We start from the raw sequence: 22,731 nt of genomic DNA on the forward strand, positions 1-22,731 counted from the left end.
TTAAAATATCACACCACTCTGCTGATCCCGCCCACATGTAGGACCACATAGAAATAGTCAGAAGTGGCTCAAAAAATCTAATATTTCTCCCTGGCACGAGATCTAGACACAGGCGCACAGTAAATCTTCTCTATATACCCAAACAACAGTCATTCGTTTATCCCAGTTTGTTTTAGCTGTGACTGCAACATCCACAAATATATAGAAGCATCTCTCAGTTGAGTTGAACTAGTGCTGTTCAGTAGGCTAGCTGTCAAACATTTTGCGTGCCGGGTGGTCGATATTAGACCAAGACGAAACACTTCGAATTGCGTGGAAGCCCAAAGGAGAAAAGATGCTACCGACTCGTGTGGGAATCACCGGGCTGACAGCATGTTGCCTGGTGTTGCTCTCCCACTGTTTTGCTCCTACAGGTAAGGATGTGAAGTCAATTGTATCATGCAAGATGCTTATGATGCGTATTTTGCAGAGCGGGTTTTGCCCTTGGGATTCTCTGGTCTAAACCATCTGACATGGAATTTGACATCTTTAAATTACTTATAACATGACATAGTTGTCAATAGCCTATATTTCAGTGATATTTTTTATTTTATGTCTGACATGGAATTGCAAATGCAACCGTGCTGCTCACACAGAATAAATGGCTAAATTGACATTTTCTGAATTAATTTCTGTTTCGGTGCTTACAATACCAGTCGAATGTTCAATTAAACCAATGTTTATACCCTCGTGTCCTAGGCTGAACTTGTAATAGTGGGTTTAGTGCGCAGGAAGGGGGCATGTTCTTGACATTGAGAGTCAAGCGCTAACAGCTTTTCAAGACATTTTCCTTTTCAAAGCCGATTAAAGATGAACTTAACCAATGGTTTTTCGTTGACAATATGTTTATCTCTAAAAGTTCAAATGTATCTATTTCGTCCGTATGAACGGAAGCTACGCTCGGGAAGTCGATTGGCTGTTCTTCAAATAGTATGTAGCCGCAAGCCAATCCGAATGAGAAATAGGCTCGTCACATCCGATATGTCAAAGCTGTCTGGTTTTACCTGTGGGCTTGACGTGTTGGAGGAAAAAGACGGTTGTCAACGAGAAAGGGCGCGGCAAAAGGGCGTCTAGCCCGGCTTCTATACGGTGTGGCAAGAGGTTATTCAACCCAGCTTCTGTGCCATGTATGGAGGAAATAACTTGGTTTTATTTTACACCTGAAGGATAGACTATTTTGCTGCAAAATTCTGATTGTTGCAGACCTTCTTGATCACTAATGTTATGCATTTGTAGGTTAGATGTAGCTTAATGTCAAAATACATTCTCAATTGGCATTTAAAATCATAGCTTTTGTCATCAACAATGAAATGTAATAGGCGCATTAATAGATGCATGTTATGAGGATATGTTTATCACCTCAAGCAAAGTCTGCTTCCTTCTTTAGATGTCTTGATATGATAAAAACCCACCCACAATGTATTGCAATTGTATTGCAATGCATTAACAGCAGTCGGGGCAAATTCCTTATTGGTTTCAGTAGGTAGGCTAAGGGTGAACTTACCGGCCTCTAGGTTAATATTGTGTTGTGTATTAGTCTAGTTGTGGCTACATTCTGCCACCCCGTTCTACTGTTATCCCTCAATCTTTAAGGTTGCATCCCAAATGGCAACATATTTCCTCTAAAGTGCACTACTTTTGACCAGAGCCCTATGGGACGATGCCATTTGCGATGCAGACTAACTCCTGCTCCCAGGGATTTGAAGATTAGAACTTCCATCCAATGTTTATAGTTCAAGGTATTCATTAATGTAGCAATTAAATTTGCTGCTGACGTGTGTGTGTGTGTGTGTGTGTGTGTGTGTGTGTGTGTGTGTGTGTGTGTGTGTGTGTGTGTGTGTGTGTGTGTGTGTGTGTGTGTGTGTGTGTGTGTGTGTGTGTGTGTGTGTGTGTGTGTGTGTGTGTGTGTGTGTGGTCTGCTGTTAATGTATGTGTGGGGCCCCAGCAGTACTGTAGGTCTGCTGTTACTGTATGTGTGGGGCCCCAGCAGTACTGTAGGTCTGCTGTTACTGTATGTGTGGGGCCCCAGCAGTACTGTAGGTCTGCTGTTATGGTATGTGTGGGGCCCCAGCAGTACTGTAGGTCTGCTGTTATGGTATGTGTAGGGCCCCAGTACTGTAGGTCTGCTGTTATGTATGTGTGGGGCCCCAGCAGTAGGGTCTGCTGTTACTGTATGTGTGGGGCCCCAGCAGTACTGTAGGTCTGCTGTTATGGTATGTGTGGGGCCCCAGCAGTACTGTAGGTCTGCTGTTATGGTATGTGTAGGGCCTCAGCAGTAGGTCTGCTGTTACTGTATGTGTGGGGCCCCAGCAGTAGGTCTGCTGTTACTGTATGTGTGGAGCCCCAACAGTAGATCTGCCGTTACTGTATGTGTGGAGCCCCAACAGTAGATCTGCTGTTACTGTATATATGGCGCCCCAACAGTAGGTCTGCCGTTACTGTATGTGTGGGGCCCCAACAGTAGGTCTGCCGTTACTGTATGTGTGGAGCCCCAACAGTAGATCTGCCGTTACTGTATGTGTGGAGCCCCAACAGTAGATCTGCCGTTACTGTATGTGTGGAGCCCCAACAGTAGATCTGCTGTTAGGTCCCCAACAGTGATCTGCCGTTACTGTATGTGTGGAGCCCCAACAGTAGGTCTGCCGTTACTGTATGTGTGGAGCCCCAACAGTAGATCTGCTGTTACTGTATGTGTGGAGCCCCAACAGTAGATCTGCCGTTGGCGCCCCAACAGTAGATGTGCCGTGTAGCCCCCAACAGTAGATCTGCCGTTACTGTATGTGTGGAGCCCCAACAGTAGATCTGCTGTTACTGTATGTAGATCTGCCGTTACTGTATATATGGGGCCCCAACAGTAGATCTGCCGTTACTGTTACTGTATGTATATGGCGCCCCAACAGTAGATCTGCCGTTACTGTATATATGGCGCCCCAACAGTAGATCTGCCGTTACTGTATATATGGCGCCCCAACAGTAGATCTGCTGTTACTGTATATATGGCGCCCCAACAGTAGATCTGCCGTTACTGTATATATGGCGCCCCAACAGTAGATCTGCCGTTACTGTATATATGGCGCCCCAACAGTAGATCTGGCCCCAACAGTAGATCTGCCGTTACTTATATATGGGGCCCCAACAGTAGATCTGCCGTTACTGTCTTTAGCAGACGCTCTTATCCAGAGCGACTTACAAATTGGTGCATTCACTGTGGGGCCCCAACAGTAGGTCTGCCGTTACTGTGTGTGGAGCCCCAAGGGGCTGTATTAGTTGACACCATGGAGAATAATGGGAAAATCCCTGTAGAGTTGCATCAGTGGTTCTAGAATAGAATAGATTCTAGAATAATCCCCATATGAATCATGCAGCCCCAAGAGCATCTGATAGGCATCGCATGATGTACATTCTCCTAACACACCAGATCTCTCAATCAGTCACCAGTGGCATCATGCAAAAACACCATTAATAACCTCACAATGAAGGTCCAAGTGGAATTGGATGAACTAGTATAAACCAAGTGCAGTTAGATTAACTAGTATAAACCAAGTGCAGTTAGATTAACTAGTATAAACCAAGTGCAGTCAGATTAACTAGTATAAACTGAATGCAGTTGGATGAATGAGTTTAAACCAAAATTGCAGTTAGCTGAACTAGTACAGACTGAGTTCTGTTGGTTTAGCATCTTGACAGATGACCATCAGTGCACATGTCATCTAGTTCTAAATTAATCTGTGGCTATGGAAAGACCAAGCCCTGACCTTTGGCAAGATTTGTGTTTACATACAAACACTTTTCTCGCCGTGGGTGTGTGTTTGCCAAAACAAGCAGAAATGCATAGGCAAACTAACTTAAAGAAACAAGCCTGTCACACACAATGACAAGGGCGTTGATGAGGACTCCAATATTAGCCTCACCTTTGACCTATATGGACCGTCCTCCTGTTGTCATCCAGTGTAGCCTTTCATACACTTCAACTAAAGCTGCAGAGACTGTTGGTGTTGCTGCTAAACAATATAGTCTTTTCAGCTCTAGTTTTACATTGACATTCTAGTAATTTAGCAGACACTCTTGTCCAGAGTGACTTACAGTTGGATTCAGTGTCAGAAGCCAGTGTGGAGTGGAGTGGACTGGAAGCCAGTGTGGAGTGGAGTGGACTGGAAGCCAGTGGAGTGGAGTGGACTGGAAGCCAGTGTGGAGTGGAGTGGACTGGAAGCCAGTGTGGAGTGGAAGCCAGTGTGGACTGGACTGGAAGCCAGTGTGGAGTGGAGGGACTGGAAGCCAGTGTGGACTGGAAGCCAGTGTGGAGTGGAGTGGACTGGAAGCCAGTGTGGAGTGGAGTGGACTGGAAGCCAGTGTGGAGTGGAGTGGACTGGAAGCCAGTGTGGAGTGGAGTGGACTGGAAGCCAGTGTGGGAGTGGACTGGACTGGAAGCCAGTGTGGAGTGGAAGCCAGTGGGAGTGGAGTGGACTGGAAGCCAGTGTGGAGTGGAGTGGAGGGACTGGAAGCCAGTGTGGAGTGGAGTGGAGGGACTGGAAGCCAGTGTGGAGTGGAGTGGAGGGACTGGAAGCCAGTGTGGAGTGGAGTGGAGGGACTGGAAGCCAGTGTGGAGTGGAGTGGAGTGGAGGGACTGGAAGCCAGTGTGGAGTGGAGTGGAGGGACTGGAAGCCAGTGTGGAGTGGAGTGGAGTGGACTGGAAGCCAGGAGTGGAGTGGAGTGGAGTGGACTGGAAGCCAGTGTGGAGTGGAGTGGAGTGGAGTGGACTGGAAGCCAGTGTGGAGTGGAGGGACTGGAAGTGGGAGTGGAAGCCAGTGTGGAGTGGAGTGGACTGGAAGCCAGTGTGGAGTGGGAGTGGACTGAAAGCCAGTGTGGAGTGGAGGACTGGAAGCCAGTGTGGAGTGGAAGCCAGTGTGGAGTGGAGTGGACTGGAAGCCAGTGGACTGAAAGCCAGTGTGGAGTGGAGTGGACTGGAAGCCAGTGTGGAGTGGAGTGGAGTGGAAGCCAGTGTGGTGGAGGGAGGGACTGGAAGCCAGTGTGGAGTGGAGTGGAGTGGACTGGAAGCCAGTGTGGAGTGGAAGCCAGTGGAGTGGAGGGACTGGAAGCCAGTGTGGAGTGGAGTGGACTGGAAGCCAGTGTGGAGTGGAGTGGACTGGAAGCCAGTGTGGAGTGGAGTGGACTGGAAGCCAGTGTGGAGTGGAGTGGACTGGAAGCCAGTGTGGAGTGGAGGAAGCCATGGACTGGAAGCCAGTGTGGAGTGGACTGGAAGCCAGTGGACTGGAAGTGGACTGGAAGCCAGTGTGGAGTGGACTGGAAGCCAGTGTGGAGTGGACTGGAAGCCAGTGTGGAGTGTGCGGAGGAGAAGGATGACATGGGAGAACTTGAGAAGGTTGAACACCAGGCAGGCTGCAGCTTTCCAGTTGAAATATATAACAGGTTACATGGAGGACATTTGGGCCTATTGGAAAGTCCATTGCAGACTAGGGTCTGGTGTTTAGTGAGCACGTTCTTTCTCTTCCATCCGCAGAAAAATCAGTGTTGAAGGACCTTACATGGTCAAGTTGTCATCAAGCAGGCAGGCAGTGTTTATTCATAGAACCTGATGGAGATTGGGAGGTGGGGACTCTACTCTCTCTATAAAATGTTTCTCTCTCCTTTTTTCTCCCGCTCTCTCTTTCTATCCCTCTAACTTCCTCTCTCTTTTTCTCTCTCCTTCACTGTCTCTTTCTATCTCTCTCGCTCCGCCTCTCCTCGCTCAGCAGCACGGCTAGATCAACGTGATTTCCGTTGTATGTAGGCAGCCATATGAAGGTCTATTCAGGTCATGGTGTAACTTGATCATGATGCTAACCTTTTGAAGACGGTAGGCGTACATTACAAGAAGTGAGCACTGTCTGTCTGCCAATAGGACTTCATGTATTTCACAGTGAGCCAGCAGCAGTGGAAAGGTCCTTACAGGAAATTGGCCGCATCCAACAAGCACCTAACTACATTAAGGCCCTGTCCGGATGGCAGCTGTGGTCAGCTGTGTGTCTCTGCTAAAGGTGCGCAGGTCAGCTGTTTATTCACCAACACCTGCCCGTAATTGCTAATAAGCCATCCACAACCACCAGATCCATTGTAATTCTGAGGCCCACACCCAACCCTAACCCACACATATAGAAAATGCCCTATATGCTACAGTCAAAGACGGCAGAAGATGTTTGACATCAGTTAGACCAGTTGTAAGGAAAAAGAAAGCTGTGAAAACGACCCGACCCCAACGTGTTTCTGATAAAATGTGCATCGAAGCCCAATTGAAATCTCATGTGGTTCAAATCAGATCAAAGTTTATTTGTCACGTGTGCCAAATACAACAGTGGAATTCTAACTTACAGGCTCTAACCAACAGTGCAACAGGTAGATAAAGAAATAAAACAACAGTAAAAAGACAGTGAAAAATAACAGTAGTGAGGCTATATATAGTAGTGAGGCTATATATAGTAGTGAGGCTATATACAGTAGTGAGGCTATATATAGTAGTGAAGATATTCAGTATATATATACAGTAGTGAGGCTATATACAGTAGTGAGGCTATATATACAGTAGTGAGGCTATATACAGTAGTGAGGCTATATAGTAGCGAGTAGTGAGGCTATATAGGCTAGTAGCGAGGCTATATAACGAGTATATACAGTAACGAGGCTATATACAGTAGTGAGGCTATATACAGTAGCGAGGCTATATAGCAGGCTATAACAGTAGCGAGGCTATAACAGTACAGGCTATAACAGTAGCGAGGCTATAACAGTACAGTATATACAGCGAGGCTTTATATACAGTAGGCTATAACAGAGGCTATAACAGTAGCGAGGCTATAACAGTAGCGAGGCTATATACAGTAACGAGGCTATATACAGTAGTGAGGCTATATACAGTAGTGAGGCTATATACAGTAGTGAGGCTATAACAGAGGCTATATACAGTAGTGAGGCTATAACAGTAATGAGGCTATAACAGTATATACAGTAACGTTTAACAGTAGGCTATAACAGTAATATAACAGAGGCTATAACAGTAATGAGGCTATAACAGTAATGAGGCTATAACAGTAGCGAGGCTACAGTAATGAGGCTATATACAGTAATGAGGCTATATACAGTAGTGAGGCTATATACAGTAGTGAGGCTATATACAGTAGTATAACAGAATGAGTCTATATACAGTAGTGAGGCTATAACAGTAATGAGGCTATAACAGTAATGAGGCTATAACAGTAATGAGGCTATAACAGTAATGAGGCTATATACAGTAATGAGGCTATATACAGTAATGAGGCTATAACAGTAGTGAGGCTATAACAGTAGTGAGGCTATAACAGTAGTGAGGCTATAACAGTAGTGAGGCTATAACAGTAATGAGGCTATAACAGTAATGAGGCTATAACAGTAATGAGGCTATAACAGTAACGAGGCTATATACAGTAACGAGGCTACATACAGAAACGAGGCTATATACAGTAGCGAGGCTATATACAGTAGCGAGGAGCTATATACAGAGGCTATATACAGTAGCGAGGCTATATACAGTAGCGAGGCTATAACAGTAGCGAGGCTATAACAGTAGCGAGGCTATATACAGTAGTGAGGCTATATACAGTAGCGAGGCTATAACAGTAGCGAGGCAACATACAGTGAGGCTACATACAGACACCGGTTAGTCAGGCTGATTGAGGTAGTATGTACATGTAGATATGGTTGAAGTGACTATGCATATATAATAAACATAGAGTAGCAGTAGCGTAAAAGAGGGGGTGGTGGGTGGCAGGACACAATACAGATAGCCCAGTTAGCCAATGTGCGGGAGCACTGGTTAGTCGGGCCAATTGAGGTAGTATGTACATGATTGTATAGTTAAAGTGACTGTGCATATATGATAAACAGAGAGTAGCAGCAGTGTAAAAGAGGGGGAGGCATACAATGTAAATAGTCTGGGTAGCCATTTGATTACCTGTTATGTTGAGAAATTGAAATACTATCAGATTGTATGATGAGGACAGCACCTCTACAGTCGGTATCTAACGGAGCAATGCATTCTCAAGAAATCATATGTCTCCACTCCTGTTCCCAAGTCCAAATTTAGCCTACATTTGGTTTATAATTTACCTGCAAGAAAGGCTACATTCTGCAGGAGTTATTATTAAGGCTGTGTGAGAGGTTATAGACCTACAGTCCATGTCCAGATTTCAGTTTCCATTTAACCCATCTGAACAGTAGGCTACAGTTCCTTTGACATAGGCCTATTTTAAGTCCCGTCTTGTGACGGTCAAATGTGTATAGTGTCTCACAATCACACAGAACATAGCCAGCACTGCTATCCTCCTCTTTCACCACATCTGTCCCAAACATTTCTTTTCAGGCCCTCCCTTCTCTTTATTTTCAACTCTCCTTTTGCAGCTTTTGTCTTATTGAATGAAATTTCAACCATGTCCTTAACTTTTTCTGCCTGTTTCCCGAAAGCATTTGGCGATTGGCTGTGTAGTCTATTTGGAGTGCAGCTCGGCCCGAAAGCTTAGTCTTCTGCACTAATGCCAGATAGCCTACAATAATGAAATAAGAAGTCCAAGAAGCCTGTTGATAGAAATTGCACTAGAATTATACATTGATGGATATTTTGAAGCTATTGTTTCTCTTTATTTAACCTACCTGCCACACACATCCGCCAATATTTAATGACCATGAAGCCGTCCGCCCCGCGGATATAACTGTGGGACTGCGGGTTATGAGTCAACCCCCTCAACCCCCCTTATGAGTCAACCCCCTCACTAGTCTCTGCCTCGCTCTGTCTATTTGTCTCTGCCTCGCTCTGTCTATTTGTCTCTGCATCGCTCTGTCTATTTGTCTCTGCCTCGCTCTGTCTATTTGTCTCTGCATCGCTCTGTCTATTTGTCTCTGCCTCGCTCTGTCTATTTGTCTCTGCCTCGCTCTGTCTATTTGTCTCTGCCTCGCTCTGTCTATTTGTCTCTGCCTCGCTCTGTCTATTTGTCTCTGCCTCGCTCTGTCTATTTGTCTCTCCCCTCTCCCCCGTGGGTCAAATTGTGTGGGGATGGCATCAGGCATAGGAAGGAGAATGCAAATCAGGTGACTTGCCGATAATTCCATTTACAAGACAGACATGCGGGCGGGTGGACAGGCGGGCAGGCAGGCAGAGAGACACCTAAGAATGTGCCGATTGGTAAATAAGGAAGGTTGCTTATAATGGCTTTTTGGTTCTTAGAATCTGGAGATTATTATGCAATAGTTTACAGGCTGCATGCAGAGCTAGTTTGAATGTGATCTGTTGTAACTAATGAAAAGTACCCTGCTGGTAGAACTGTGTAGATGTGTTAAAGTAACGTTCCACTCGAAATACAACAGGATTTTCCCACTCACTTTGTCTGAAGTAAATTCAACCAAGACAATTATTTTCTGGAGTAATTGTGAAGAAAACCAATGCAATACAATACAACTATTATCCCTCAAGGAAACGTGTCAGAGAAATCACCCCATATTTGTTATCTTGATTTAGTTTAGTCACAACCTCAAAGACAAATGAAATGTCTATATGGTGACTATCTGTAGCTCAGTTGGTAGAGCATGGCGCTTGTAACGCCAGGGTAGTGGGTTCAATCCCCGGGACCACCCATACGTAGAATGTATGCACACATGACTGTAAGTCGCTTTGGATAAAAGCGTCTGCTAAATGGCATATATACTACACATACAGTAACCGTACAGACAGTAGGCGGACTGCATTAAGTGGGCCCATAAGGAAGTTAAGTAGACAGGAACCAAACTTCTATTTTATTATTGTTTGTTTAATAATAATTAACTGTAACCTGAACAGTGTGCCACAAACAAACTTCCTCCGTCTTCTGTGCTTGGTTACTACGCCAAGTGCATGGCTTAGTTATCGACCAATGATACGCACGACACGCACACAAATACACTCTGACGCCATGACACGCCCACACTGGGAGAGAGGGCTACGTATAGCTATGGCGTGGCCCAACCTTTCCAGCCAGATGGTTTTGGGTTCAAACGTAAGCTAGACTTGGCCTCTGTCGTTGATAACAACTCACATTCAAAGCTAGTCAATGGAAAGAGGTTTCCATTCAGAACTGCTGGGCTTTTTTTTTTTTTTTTAAAGATAAACCACTTACAACATCCTGGGAAAATAACTCACCCACTGCATTTCAATTAGAGACTAAGTTGAATGCAGTACAAGTCCTCTATTACACAATGTATATCTAATCATATAGGCTACAAAGAGAGAGTGCAGTACAGTATGCTTGGGAAGGGAGATTTGTGACCCAGAGAGAGAATAGTAGGCATAGTTGTGGCGTACAGTCTAACATACTATACACACAGATGCCTTTTGAGAGAGTACAGTGGGCTATGCTGCTGGAGGTTGAGCGTCTTGTGACCCAGAGAGAGAATGGTAGAGAGAACACAGTATGCAGCTTGAGAGGCTTGTGACCCATTTGTAGATGATGGGACAGAAGATTAGCAGGAGAGAAAATTAAAACACAGACAGGGAGAGGAGGAGAGGGGAGAGACAGAGAGAGAGAAGGGGGGAGGGGAGACAGAGAGGATCATGGAAAGAGAGAGAGAGGCAGAGTGCGTGTCGGGCCAAGTAACGTCTCCGTTTTCACTTGAGAGACTGTATAAGTCTCAGGTCGAGCGAACAGTCAGCCGGCCTCGTAAATGTATCACCACTCTCTCCAAGAACTGCTGGAATAGGATGGGGGGGAAACTATTCCTGGAACCTCCACATCTGGTAGTGTGTGTGTGTGTGTGTGTGTGTGTGTGTGTGTGTGTGTGTGTGTGTGTGTGTGTGTGTGTGTGTGTGTGTGTGTGTGTGTGTGTGTGTGTGTGTGTGTGTGTGTGTGTGTGTTGGGTTCACTGGAAACACAGCCACAGTCTTGGCGGTTACAGTGCCTGTGTAATTAAGCATTTGAGGCGAGGGGTTCAGCAGTCGTTTTTTCCTATGAAAAGCCCTGCTTGATCAAGTCAGGCCAACATTTCTCAATACAAGATCGTCTTATGATATTACAGTCCCACATCTCTACATGAAGGTGTGAGCATTGGTGACATCACATGCCAATAGACAGAGCAAGCAACCTCTATCTTCTGAATCTACTTCACTAACTCTCTGTGTAGCAACCGACTTTACGACTTGAGTCATGCTGGTGTAGCCGCGGTTACTACTACAAGTGTCAACATTTGACAGCTTGAGTTCAGAAAATTCCTGGTGTTGTGTCCCTTTGTGCCCCACCTCCCCTGTTGCTCTCACTAGTGCTCTTGTTATGAGTATTTCGAGGAATGTCACTCAAGGGCCAATCAGCAGCGGGTGGTGTGATTATGACTCCTCCCCCCTTCCATTGTCTTAAAGAGACATCCTCCGGCTCTGACTCATACTCTGTTGCCTCAGGCACAGTGGAATTTGACAGTGGAGGGAGATAAACTGACTTAGTGACCGAGACCTTGCAGAATATTGAAGGCTCCATGCTAGCTTTACCTGATGGCTCTCACTTCCTTGTTAAAGACATCTTCACTTTGATTGGTCAGATGAGTTCAATGAGGTTGTGACCTCAGCAACCCAAAATAAACTGGGCTGTTTTGGGGTTAAATCTCATTTCACTGTTGAATAGGCTCGTCAAACAGTAACGTGGTATTCATTCATAGGCCTACTGGCAGAAACTATAAGTGAGAAAAAAATGTATTTCCTTGCTCAAGTCTGTACAGTAGGTCTATAAGTTGTTTAACTTTCCCTTACCGGATGCTGTATATGTGGGCCAATGGTGTGTGCGTGTGAGTTGACACTTGTGTCTGTTCTGTTTCGGCAACATCTTGTCCTGCACTAATTTCCTTCATTTGAAGGTTTACATGAGAAACGCACAAACAGTAGTTGCCAAGCAACAGTCTTGAGTGCATAACAAAATGGCCGTCAAGTTCTCACTGTCTGCTGAAAGACCATGAGATACAGTAGCTCCAGTGTGTGAACGATAAGAGATAAGTCTCTCCCATGGGGAATCTCCTTCACTTCCTGTTTAGAAATGCTCCATATTGTGGTCTTTTTACCACATATCCTGTTCCTTTATCTTTGGACTCTCACTACTGTAGTTCTTATCACACATAATTGCTGGTCCCAGAGGGGCACTACAAAACATTGTAGAGGATGTGTTCTTCTCACCAACAACTAGATATAATCCCAATCTTAATGGCCGTCAGATGACCGCCCTCTGTTGTCAGCGAGCGTTGTTGAACATGAACTAACCGAGGGAAGTTACTTAGTTAAATGTTAGTTAACATCCGTCACTACTACAGACCTATTCTATCCTCTGCGTGAGCCTAATGTTATGTGGTACTAGTGTCGCGTGACAGAAAATATGTATAATGAATTATTGCCCTATATTGTAAAAAGTTACTGAATCTGTATCAAATACACTCTGTTAAACTGTCGACCGTGTATATTATATTTGTACTACCTTGTGTATATTTTAGGCCGTCATTGTAATTAAGAATTTGTTCTTGACTGACTTGCCTCGTTAAATAAAGGTTAAATAAATACAACCATTTGTTTTTTTAAATTACACTAGTATAGATCTATATAAGATGAAATGTGTCCTGTCTGTCAATCATTTACAGTTATCCTGGGTTTTTCTTCCCTAGATGCTGCGTATACATGTGGGACAAGTCAGTTCAGGTGTGGCAACGGGAAATGTATCACCAGCCGGTGGGTGTGTGACGGAGGTGATGACTGTGGTGACGGAACTGACGAGCTGCCAGCCGCCTGTGGTGAGTAACGGACTCTTCCTCCTCTTCTACTCTTCTTCTCTCTCCTCTTTCTTTTCATACTCTTCTTCCTCATCCTTCGTCCTCTTCTTCCTCATCCTTCGTCCTCTTCTTCCTCATCCTCGTCCTCCTCTTCAGATAAGATAGAACTGCTAAGATGTGTCACACAGCCTCTAATGTCTCTATCTGTTCATGTCTCTCTGTGTCTCCAGAGGCTAAGACCTGCCTGCCCACTGAGTTCAGCTGCGGAGGCCCACTGAACAAGTGTATCTCCGGAACGTGGCACTGTGATGGCAAAGCTGACTGTGACAATGGAGCTGATGAGAAGGGCTGTGGTAAGATAACAGTACGGATGTAGGATCTTAATTTGATCACCCTGTTGCAGGAGAACTTTCCTGCAATGCAGGACATTTAACATTTGTAGTGTATTTGAAGTTTAAGAAGGCTTATGAAGTTAGTAAATTTCCACTTTGAAATTTGACTCGAAATGTCCATTAATTATAATCCACGTAATAATCCACATTTCCGGTTGCTGCAGGATTATTTTCCTTCTGTAGCAAACTGTCTCAAATTAAGATCCTACATATTTACATTCACTAGTCTAGTCCAATAGTGTATATGCTGTAGCCAACTATCGTTGTCATACCTGATTACACTGCAGTCATCACCATACCGAAGACAAACTTCTGTTCAACACTGATTACCTCTGTAGTTAATGCATGATGATGTGATAAGACTCCAGTTTGTAATCACTAACTGGTACTATCACCACATAACTCTGGTCCTTGTGTCTACTCTGCACCCATTGAACCCTTAGACAAAAACCTCTCATTCTTTTAGTGACAACAACATTATTTACAGATATAATAACATCCTAAAGGCACAATAGAGTAACAAATACTGTCACCCAGTCCCAAACCTTCCAAACCTATGCCTAACCCTCCAGCCCTCGCTCTCCCTTCCTCCCTCCAGCCGCAAAGAACTGCACCGACAACGAGTTCCGCTGCTCCAACGGTCAGTGCATCGCCGTCTCCTTCGTGTGCGACAAGGACAACGACTGTTCCGATGGTTCTGACGAGACTTCCTGTCCCACCGCCACCTGCGGTCCCAACGCCTTCCAGTGTAACAACACTGTGTGTGTCCCGCGTCTCTGGGCCTGCGACGGCGACGCCGGTTGTGCCGACGGTTCAGACGAGTGGCCCCAGAACTGTGGCGGGAGGGACACCAAACCGACAACAAAGCCCTGTGGGCCACATGAATTCCACTGTGGGAGTGGGGAGTGTATCCATAGGAGTTGGAGCTGTGATGGAGGCAAGGACTGTCAGGATAATTCAGATGAAACCAACTGCAGTGAGTGGAAGGGTTTTTGACAATATTCAACTCTGCTTCTGTCCTTTCTCTCTGAAACATTTGTGTTTTTTCAAAAGCAGTAATATGCTTATTTAGTTAAGCGTTTACAAAAACAAATGTTCATCTTCCAAGATATACTGTATAAACAGATACTAAACTAAGGGACTCTTAAGAGAAAATCCCAATCGCTCTTTCTTTATGTGTCCATCTGTCTTGTTGTATTGTTTATCTAACCTCTCTCTCTCTGTCTCTCTGTCTCTGTCTCTCTCTCTGTCTCTCTGTCTGTCTCTCTCTCTGTCTCTGTCTCTGTCTCTCTCTCTGTCTCTGTCTCTGTCTCTGTCTCTCTCTCTGTCTCTCTCTCTCTCTCTCTCTCTCTGTCTCTGTCTCTCTGTCTCTGTCTCTCTCTCTCTCTCTCTCTCTCTCTCTCTCTCTCTCTCTGTCGGTAGGTCGGCCCACTTGCCAGCCAGATGAGTTTCAGTGTAATGATGGCTCCTGTATCCATGGTAGCCGTCAGTGTGACCGCCAGTTTGACTGCAGGGATCTGAGTGATGAGATGGACTGCAAGAGCGGTGAGGCTCAGCCCTAATGGACACACACACACACACACACACACACACACACACACACACACACACACACACACACACACACACACACACACACACACACACACACACACACACACACACACACACACACACACACACACACACACACACACACACTCTCCCTATAGCTGTACTATATGTCTAATAATATTCTCTTCTTTCTTATTCTCCCCCAGTGGATGCGTGTGAGGGCCCGAATAGCTTCAGGTGTAAGAGTGGGGAGTGCATCACCGTGGACAAGGTGTGCAACGGGAAGAAAGACTGCCGAGACATGTCCGACGAACCTATCAGGGAGTGTGGTGAGTTGGAACCGTAGAGATATTCTGCGTCCCAAATGGCACCCTAATCCCTGTTTCGCCCGCTACTTTTGACCCTGGGCCCATAGGGAACTCCCTTTACACCCACATACCATTCAGTGGAAAACAGAGGAGAGAGACCACATCCCAGCTAGGAAAATATGATGGAGACAGCTAGCCAAGTGGTTCAGGCCAGTCTGGTCTGGCCAAACTAGTTAGTGGTTGTAAAGAGTGAGGTGACTGGTTTAGTCTTGCCTAAGGGAAAAGGCTGTCATCATGGACATTGAGGATGATGGTTGTTTCTTATAGTTTTCTAGATAGATATATTTCTTCTAACTGATTTCCGGTCTGATTCTGCAGGCAACAACGAGTGTTTGACCAATAACGGCGGTTGCTCTCACACCTGTACCGACCTGAAGATTGGCTTCAATTGCTCCTGTCCTGCTGGGTACAGTCTGGGGAAGGACAACAGGAAATGTGAAGGTGTGCGGAAATAAATGTTAATATGGCACTGAGGCTCTGAACTCAGATCAGAAGATTGTAATGACTGAGCTCTAAGTCACTATAGTGACGAGTGCCGGATAAGATCACAGGACCTTGGATTTGGATCAAATCACACTATGAATTGCCACAACTGACCCCTGACCCTATCTTCTGACCTCTAACCCTGTTTTCCTCCTCCTGTAGACATTGATGAGTGTGCTGACCCAGACACCTGTACCCAGATCTGTGTGAACATCCTGGGAAGTTACAAGTGTGAGTGTGAGGAGGGCTATGAACTGGACCCCAAGACCAAGACCTGCAAGGCTGCCACAGGTACGTGTGAGATGGAGGGACACACTATCTAAGCTACATTCCGACAGCCACCCCAGCATACCACTTAGAATGGATGTTTGATAGATTGCTTGCTAGTGTGGATATATGAACAGAGCCTTGGGAGCAATTCTGATATAGTCTGAACAAATTAAAGCAAAGAAGAGGTTTCGGTAGCTTCTCTGAGGCCTCATTATTAAACAACTTTCTAAATGAGATGTAAATATAGTTATGTAAAGTGGCAGATTTGAGGCCCACTTTTTTTTAACTGGAAATGACAACTTTTTAAATGTGATGTAAACAGTTGGGTAAAGTGGCAGACTTGAGGTCGAAATCTAAAACTTTCTAAATCTAATTGTATGTCTTCCAGGTACTGTCCCCTACCTGTTGTTCACCAACCGCCACGAGGTGAGGAAGATGACTCTGGACCGTAGAGAGTATGTCCCTCTCATCCCCAGACTGAAGAACGTGGTGGCCCTGGACATGGACATGCCTGGACACAAGATCTTCTGGTCTGACCTGTACCACAGGAAGATCTACAGGTGAGGACCTGCTGGGGAAGGTGTGTGTGTGTGTGTGTGTGTGTGTGTGTGTGTGTGTGTGTGTGTGTGTGTGTGTGTGTGTGTGTGTGTGTGTGTGTGTGTGTGTGTGTGTGTGTGTGTGTGTGTGTGTGTGTGTGTATCTGCAAACAGACAATATACAGTATTTGTTAGTTAACAAACATCTATTTTGTCCTGCACCCTTCCCCAGCGCCGACATGAACTTGGCAGGGAACTCCTCCCACCACAACGTGGTGATTGACAGCCAGATGGAGGTGCCGGAGTGCCTGGCCGTCGACTGGATTCACGGTAACATCTATTGGACGGACAGTGAGCTCCAGACCATCTCCGTGGCAACAACGGACGGAACACGGCGAAAGACACTGATCAGCGAAGGACTGGAGAAACCAAGAAGCATCGTGGTGGACCCAGCCAATAAGTAAGAAACTTGGGATTTGATTGATTGATTTTATTAACCTTGTTTTCATCAGTATCATGTTCAATAGGTGTTTGACTGCCATGAAAAGCAAAAAGATAAATCTTCGACAGGATTCTTTTGTTGTCGAACATATTGGAATAATTGAATGAGTGAGGATCTCTTTCGCAACAAGAAACATGGCAGAAGCTCAACGTGTGTGTGTGTGTGTGTGTGTGTGTGTGTGTGTGTGTGTGTGTGTGTGTGTGTGTGTGTGTGTGTGTGTGTGTGTGTGTGTGTGTGTGTGTGTGTGTGTGTGTGTGTGTGTGTGTGTGTGTGTGTGTGTGTGTGTGTGTGTGTGTGTGTGTGTGTGTGTGTTTTTGTGTTTTTCTCTAAAGACCTCCAGATGTTGTGCTGAAGTGTGTTTGAGGTCGGAGTTTTGACTGACGGTACTGTGTCTGTTTTCAGCTTCATGTACTGGACTGACTGGGGCAACGAGGCCAAGATCGAGAAGAGTGGGCTGAACGGAGCCGACCGCGTCGCCTTGGTAACGGACAACATCATGTGGCCCAACGGCATCACTCTTGGTAAGAAGAGTCCACTGATTGGACACTGCAATATAGTGATGTGCGATTGGACACATTGTAATTTGCTGTCTCACATGATTCTTGTACTCGTATACAGAGCAGTTGAGATTTTGCGATGTGTTATTGTTGGAAGTTCTATCATACTGTAGGTGTACATTATTTACATTCAAATAATCTGCCTCGTTATCAGGCGTGGAAGCATTGTTTATAAGTGAATGATTATACAGTTGGATTTCTCTAACGCTCCTTGCCTCTGGAACAGACATGGTTAACCAGCGTCTGTACTGGGTGGACTCTAAGATGCACACCCTCTCCAGCATCGGCGTAAACGGAGAAGGACGACACACACTCATCTACAACGAGGACAAGCTGGCTCACCCCCTCTCTCTCGCCGTCTTCGAGGTAAATAGTGATGGAATGTGGACATTAAGGTCTCCCTAACCTGAGTTCCATCTGGAGTATAGTTATGGGCAGGTCCTAGAGGAATTGTAGGAAGGGAAAGGGAGACTTAACTGAACCAGTAGAGTCCAGTCCATGTGGACAATGGTTACAATCCATCCTCAGAACCTCCTAGATCCCTGGGTCGAGCACCATGGTCTCCCCCCTCTACCCTGGCTGTGGCCCCAGAACCTCCTTTAGGTCCCTATGTCGAGCACCATGGTCTCCCCCCTCTACCCTGGCTGTGGCCCCAGAACCTCCTCTAGATCCCTGGGTCGAGCACCATGGTCTCCCCCCTCTACCCTGGCTGTAGCCCCAGAACCTCCTTTAGGTCCCTGGGTCGAGCACCATGGTCTCCCCCCTCTACCCTGGCCCCAGAACCTCCTTTAGGTCCCTGGGTCGAGCACCATGGTCTCCCCCCTCTAGCCCAAACCAACCTGGCTGTGGTAGCTTTAATTAAAGGGGATTTCCAGGTTGGGTCTTATACACCAGCCCGGTTTATGAGTTTAGCCATGCAGCTAGCCAGCTTTAGCTGTATTACATAAATCCATCCATGTAGCTGCTGAATGGAGACCAAACTGATCTTACAGTATCCAGGTCATAGGAGGTTAATAAGCCCCATATCTGAAACGGTTGGTTTCCACCAGATACATACATTAAGTCTTTGTTTGTGGATGGATTTGTAAGTACGCTATGTACTGACTCTGATATGCTATGTACTGACTCTGATATGCTATGTACTGACTCTGATATGCTATGTACTGACTCTGATATGCTATGTACTGACTCTGATATGCTATGTACTGACTATCTGATATGCTGTATGTACAGTTGGTTACTCTGTATATGACTATGTACAGTTGGTTAACATTAAGTACTGTATGTACTGACTATGTACAGTTGGTTAACTTAAGTACTGTATATGACTATGTACAGTTGGTTAACTTAAGTACTGTATGTACTGACTATGTACAGTTGGTTACTCTGATGATGCTATGTACTGACTATGTACAGTTGGTTAACTGTGTGTACAGTATGTACTGACTATGTACAGTTGGTTAACTTGTGTAAGTACTGACTATGTACAGTTGGTTAACTATGTACAGTATGTACTGACTATGTACAGTTGGTTAACATTAAGTACTGTATGTACTGACTATGTACAGTTGGTTAACATTAAGTACTGTATGTACTGACTATGTACAGTTGGTTAACATTAAGTACTGTATGTACTGACTATGTACAGTTGGTTAACTGTGTGTACTGTGTGTACTGACTATGTACAGTTGGTTAACTGTGTGTACAGTATGTACTGACTATGTACAGTTGGTTAACTGTGTGTACAGTATGTACTGACTATGTATAGTTGGTTAACTTTAAGTACTGTATGTACTGACTATGTACAGTTGGTTAACATTAAGTACTGTATGTACTGACTATGTGCAGTTGGTTAACTTTGTAAGTACTGTATGTACTGACTATGTATAGTTGGTTAACTTTGTAAGTACTGTATGTACTGACTATGTACAGTTGGTTAACTTTGTGTACTGTATGTACTGACTATGTACTGACTATGTACAGTTGGTTAACTTTGTGTACTGTATGTACTGACTATGTACAGTTGGTTAACTTTGTGTACTGTATGTACTGACTATGTACTGACTATGTACAGTTGGTTAACTTTGTTCTGTATGTACTGACTATGTACTGCCTATGTACAGTTGGTTAACCTAGTTTTTCTTCCTGTCTCTCTTTTTTCTGGTTTTCTCATTTGTTTCACAGGAGAAAGTATTCTGGACCGACATGGGCGACAGAGCGGTCATGAGCGCCAACCGCCTGACAGGAAATGACATCACTGTACTGGCGGAGGACCTGATGCAGCCAGAGGACATCATTGTATACCACAACCTCAAGCAGCCCATCGGTATGGCAACGCACGCTTTTTAAAAACATAACAAATCTTACATGAATAACTGTAATTAACTTTAAAAGCTGAATCAGGTGGTCTAACACTCACTCTCTCACGCTTCTCTCTCTCTCTCCTATAGGAAAGAACTGGTGCACAGAGAAAAACTTTGTGAATGGAGGTTGTGAGTTCCTATGTCTACCTGCTCCCCAGATCAACCAACACTCCCCCAAATACACCTGTGCCTGTCCTGATCACATGACCCTCGGCCTGGACATGAGGAAGTGTGTGGCAGGTATGTGTTTTCCTCTGTCGAACCCTATGGAACTTTAGAGGAGAAGGTGCAACTACTGCCCTTTATACCCCTTTCCTGCAGTCAAATGACCAGATCGCCCTCCTCATGGGTGGAATGTTATTCATATATTCATTATTAATCATCATTAAAATCTGTTTAAGACCAAATATTTTGTAGTTAAAAGCTAGTTCAAAAGCCAATGGATGTCAGTGTTAGTGTTTATCCTCGTACTCACTGTTCATGGTCATTGAACCTTTTCTCAAACTAACTGACACGTTCTTGTGTGTCTAACCTCTAACCTTTGGTGACCTTTAACCCCGTCTCTTATCTCAACAGCTCCAACAACTACCGCTCCCTCCACCACTCCCAAAACTGCAACTCCCATCCCTACCAGGGTCCCAACCAAACAGCCAGCTGGTCCCACTTCCACCACAACTACAACTACCACAACTACCTCCTCCGCCCGCCGGGCCCAGCCTCAGGACCCTGATAGGTCCTCGACCACTCACAGTCCACAGGAAACTGCGGTCACAGGTCAAAGTGGCTATGTTGCCATGCCCAAAGTAGCTGAGGCATCACACCATACTGTGCTCTACATTGTCTTACCTATCAGTGAGTATTTTACCTTGTAGTATCAGCATAATGTCTAGTGCACTGATAAATACAGTAGTACTGTAGTAACCTACTCTCTGTTTATATGTTGACTTCTGTGTTGATATACACTGAGTGTACAAAACATTAGGAACACCTGCTCTTTCCATGAGACTGACCAGGTGAAAGCTATGATCCCTTATTTATGTTATGTGTTAAATCCACTTTAATCAGTGTAGATGAAGGGGAGGAGACAGGTTGAAGAAGGACTTTTAAGCCTTGAGACATGGATTGTGTACGTGTGCCATTCAGAGGGTGAATGGGCAAGACAAATGTTTAAATGCTTTGAACAGGGTATGGTAGTAGGTGCCAGGTGCACCGGTTTGAGTGTGTCTAGAACTGCAACGCTCTGGGTTTTTGACTCTTAACCGTTTTCCATGTGTATCAAGAATGGTCCACTAACCAAAGGACATCCAGCCAACTTGACACAACTGTGGGAAGCATTAGAGTCAACATGGGCCAGCCTCCCTGTGGAACGCTTTCGACACCTTGTAGGGTCAATGCCCGACAATTGAGGCTGTTCTGAGGGCAAAGGGGGGTGTAACTCAATATTAGGAAGGTGTTTCTAATGTTTTGTACACTCATTAAAACACATATCATTGTAAAAGTTAAACTGGCTTTACCTACCATACTTTATCAACAACAACAATTACAACAACAAGAACTGACCTTTGACCCCCTATCTCCTCTCTCCAGTGATGATGTGCCTGGTGCTGTTTGGTGCAGTGTTGCTATGGAGACACTGGAGGCTGAAGAACACCAACACCATCCACTTTGACAACCCCGTGTACCAGAAGACCACAGAGGACGAGTTGCACATCTGTAGAAACCACAGCCAGGACGGATACACCTACCCACAGGTACTGTCACCTAGCAACCTACCAAGCAACCCAGTCACTGTCTTATTACTTATGTAGACTACACGTGTCACCAGGGTTAGAGTTCATTCCATTTAAATTCTCATACTGTGTTGAGATCAATTCCATTTCGATTAAGTGAAATAATGGGATGAATTGCCCATTGTTTTCCTATGTGGAGTTGCAATCCACTTGACCCCAATCCTGCAGGTGTTCTGCAGTGGCTAATAGAAAGCATGTGACTGATTATGGTATAGCCTATGAAATACTGCATGTAGTGGTTTTCAGTGTTGTGTGACTTTGTGTTTATGGTTATTTTCTGTCTCCCCTCACAGAGACAGATGGTGAGCCTGGAAGAAGACCTGGCGTGACTAGTAGAAGAAGAAGAACAAGTGGATATGAAGAATTGTATTTAAAGAGATTGTTGTTTGAAAAAGTGACAAACATAAACCGATGGAGGTCATTTTAACCCTAATGCTACTCACACGTCCTTTCCAATCCAATGACGATGACCTCATCTCGATGACCTAAGTTCCTGGCTTCCTGTTCCGAAGATTCCGTTCCGACCTCAACACTGTGCTGCCATCCAAGACGAAGAAGAAGGAAAAAAGAAACTCAGAAAGAATAACTTGGTTGCCATGGAAACCCACCCCCAAAAAAAGGAATGGAAGAAGAAGAAACATATACAAACGGAATCACACAAAAAAATGACTTGGTAGCGTTGTGGTCTCGAACACAACCCTGAAGAGAAAAAAAAAACGTCTGGAGGCCATTTTGTCAAACATCAGAAGGACTTGAAAATGAAAGACACAGTAAATGCACAGTTGGACTGTAGTCGTCCGTTCTTTCATAATGTAAGAGTTCTTACCTAGGTGGCCTGGTCCCAAATGTATGTATTTTAGGCTAACTCCTCGTCAGAGAGATGAATAAATGTCTAAGCACATAAAGCACAGATTTGGTACCAGGCTAGGTCCTGGACCTTGGCTCTTTGACACAAGGAAGTTCAAAACGACAACCATCTAACACAGCTTCAACTTTGTTTGTTTTTGTTACATATCACTTAGCAGCTCTTTTGTAAATGAGTGTACATTTGGCTACTTACTGTAAAATAGGCAAACTTTTGTTCTAAT

The 22,731-nt window shown here is 45.0% G+C and overlaps 1 protein-coding gene across 1 annotated transcript; it reads left to right on the forward strand.

Moving 5' to 3' along the window:
* The first annotated feature begins 47 nt into the window (after window positions 1-47).
* On the forward strand, window positions 48-22,197 carry LOC124015623 (low-density lipoprotein receptor-like). The gene is made up of 17 exons (XM_046330982.1): window positions 48-413; window positions 12,724-12,849; window positions 13,059-13,181; window positions 13,819-14,196; window positions 14,643-14,765; window positions 14,981-15,103; window positions 15,461-15,583; window positions 15,788-15,916; window positions 16,284-16,455; window positions 16,664-16,891; window positions 17,336-17,454; window positions 17,717-17,856; window positions 19,675-19,816; window positions 19,941-20,093; window positions 20,430-20,705; window positions 21,441-21,604; window positions 21,937-22,197. Exons 1-17 carry the CDS (start codon window positions 335-337, stop codon window positions 21,970-21,972), a joined length of 2,634 nt encoding a protein of 877 aa, XP_046186938.1. The 5' UTR covers window positions 48-334; the 3' UTR covers window positions 21,973-22,197.
* The last annotated feature ends 534 nt before the right edge of the window (window positions 22,198-22,731 follow it).

The sequence above is a fragment of the Oncorhynchus gorbuscha genome, linkage group LG26 (assembly GCF_021184085.1).
Source record: "Oncorhynchus gorbuscha isolate QuinsamMale2020 ecotype Even-year linkage group LG26, OgorEven_v1.0, whole genome shotgun sequence".
NCBI classification, from domain to species: domain Eukaryota; kingdom Metazoa; phylum Chordata; class Actinopteri; order Salmoniformes; family Salmonidae; genus Oncorhynchus; species Oncorhynchus gorbuscha.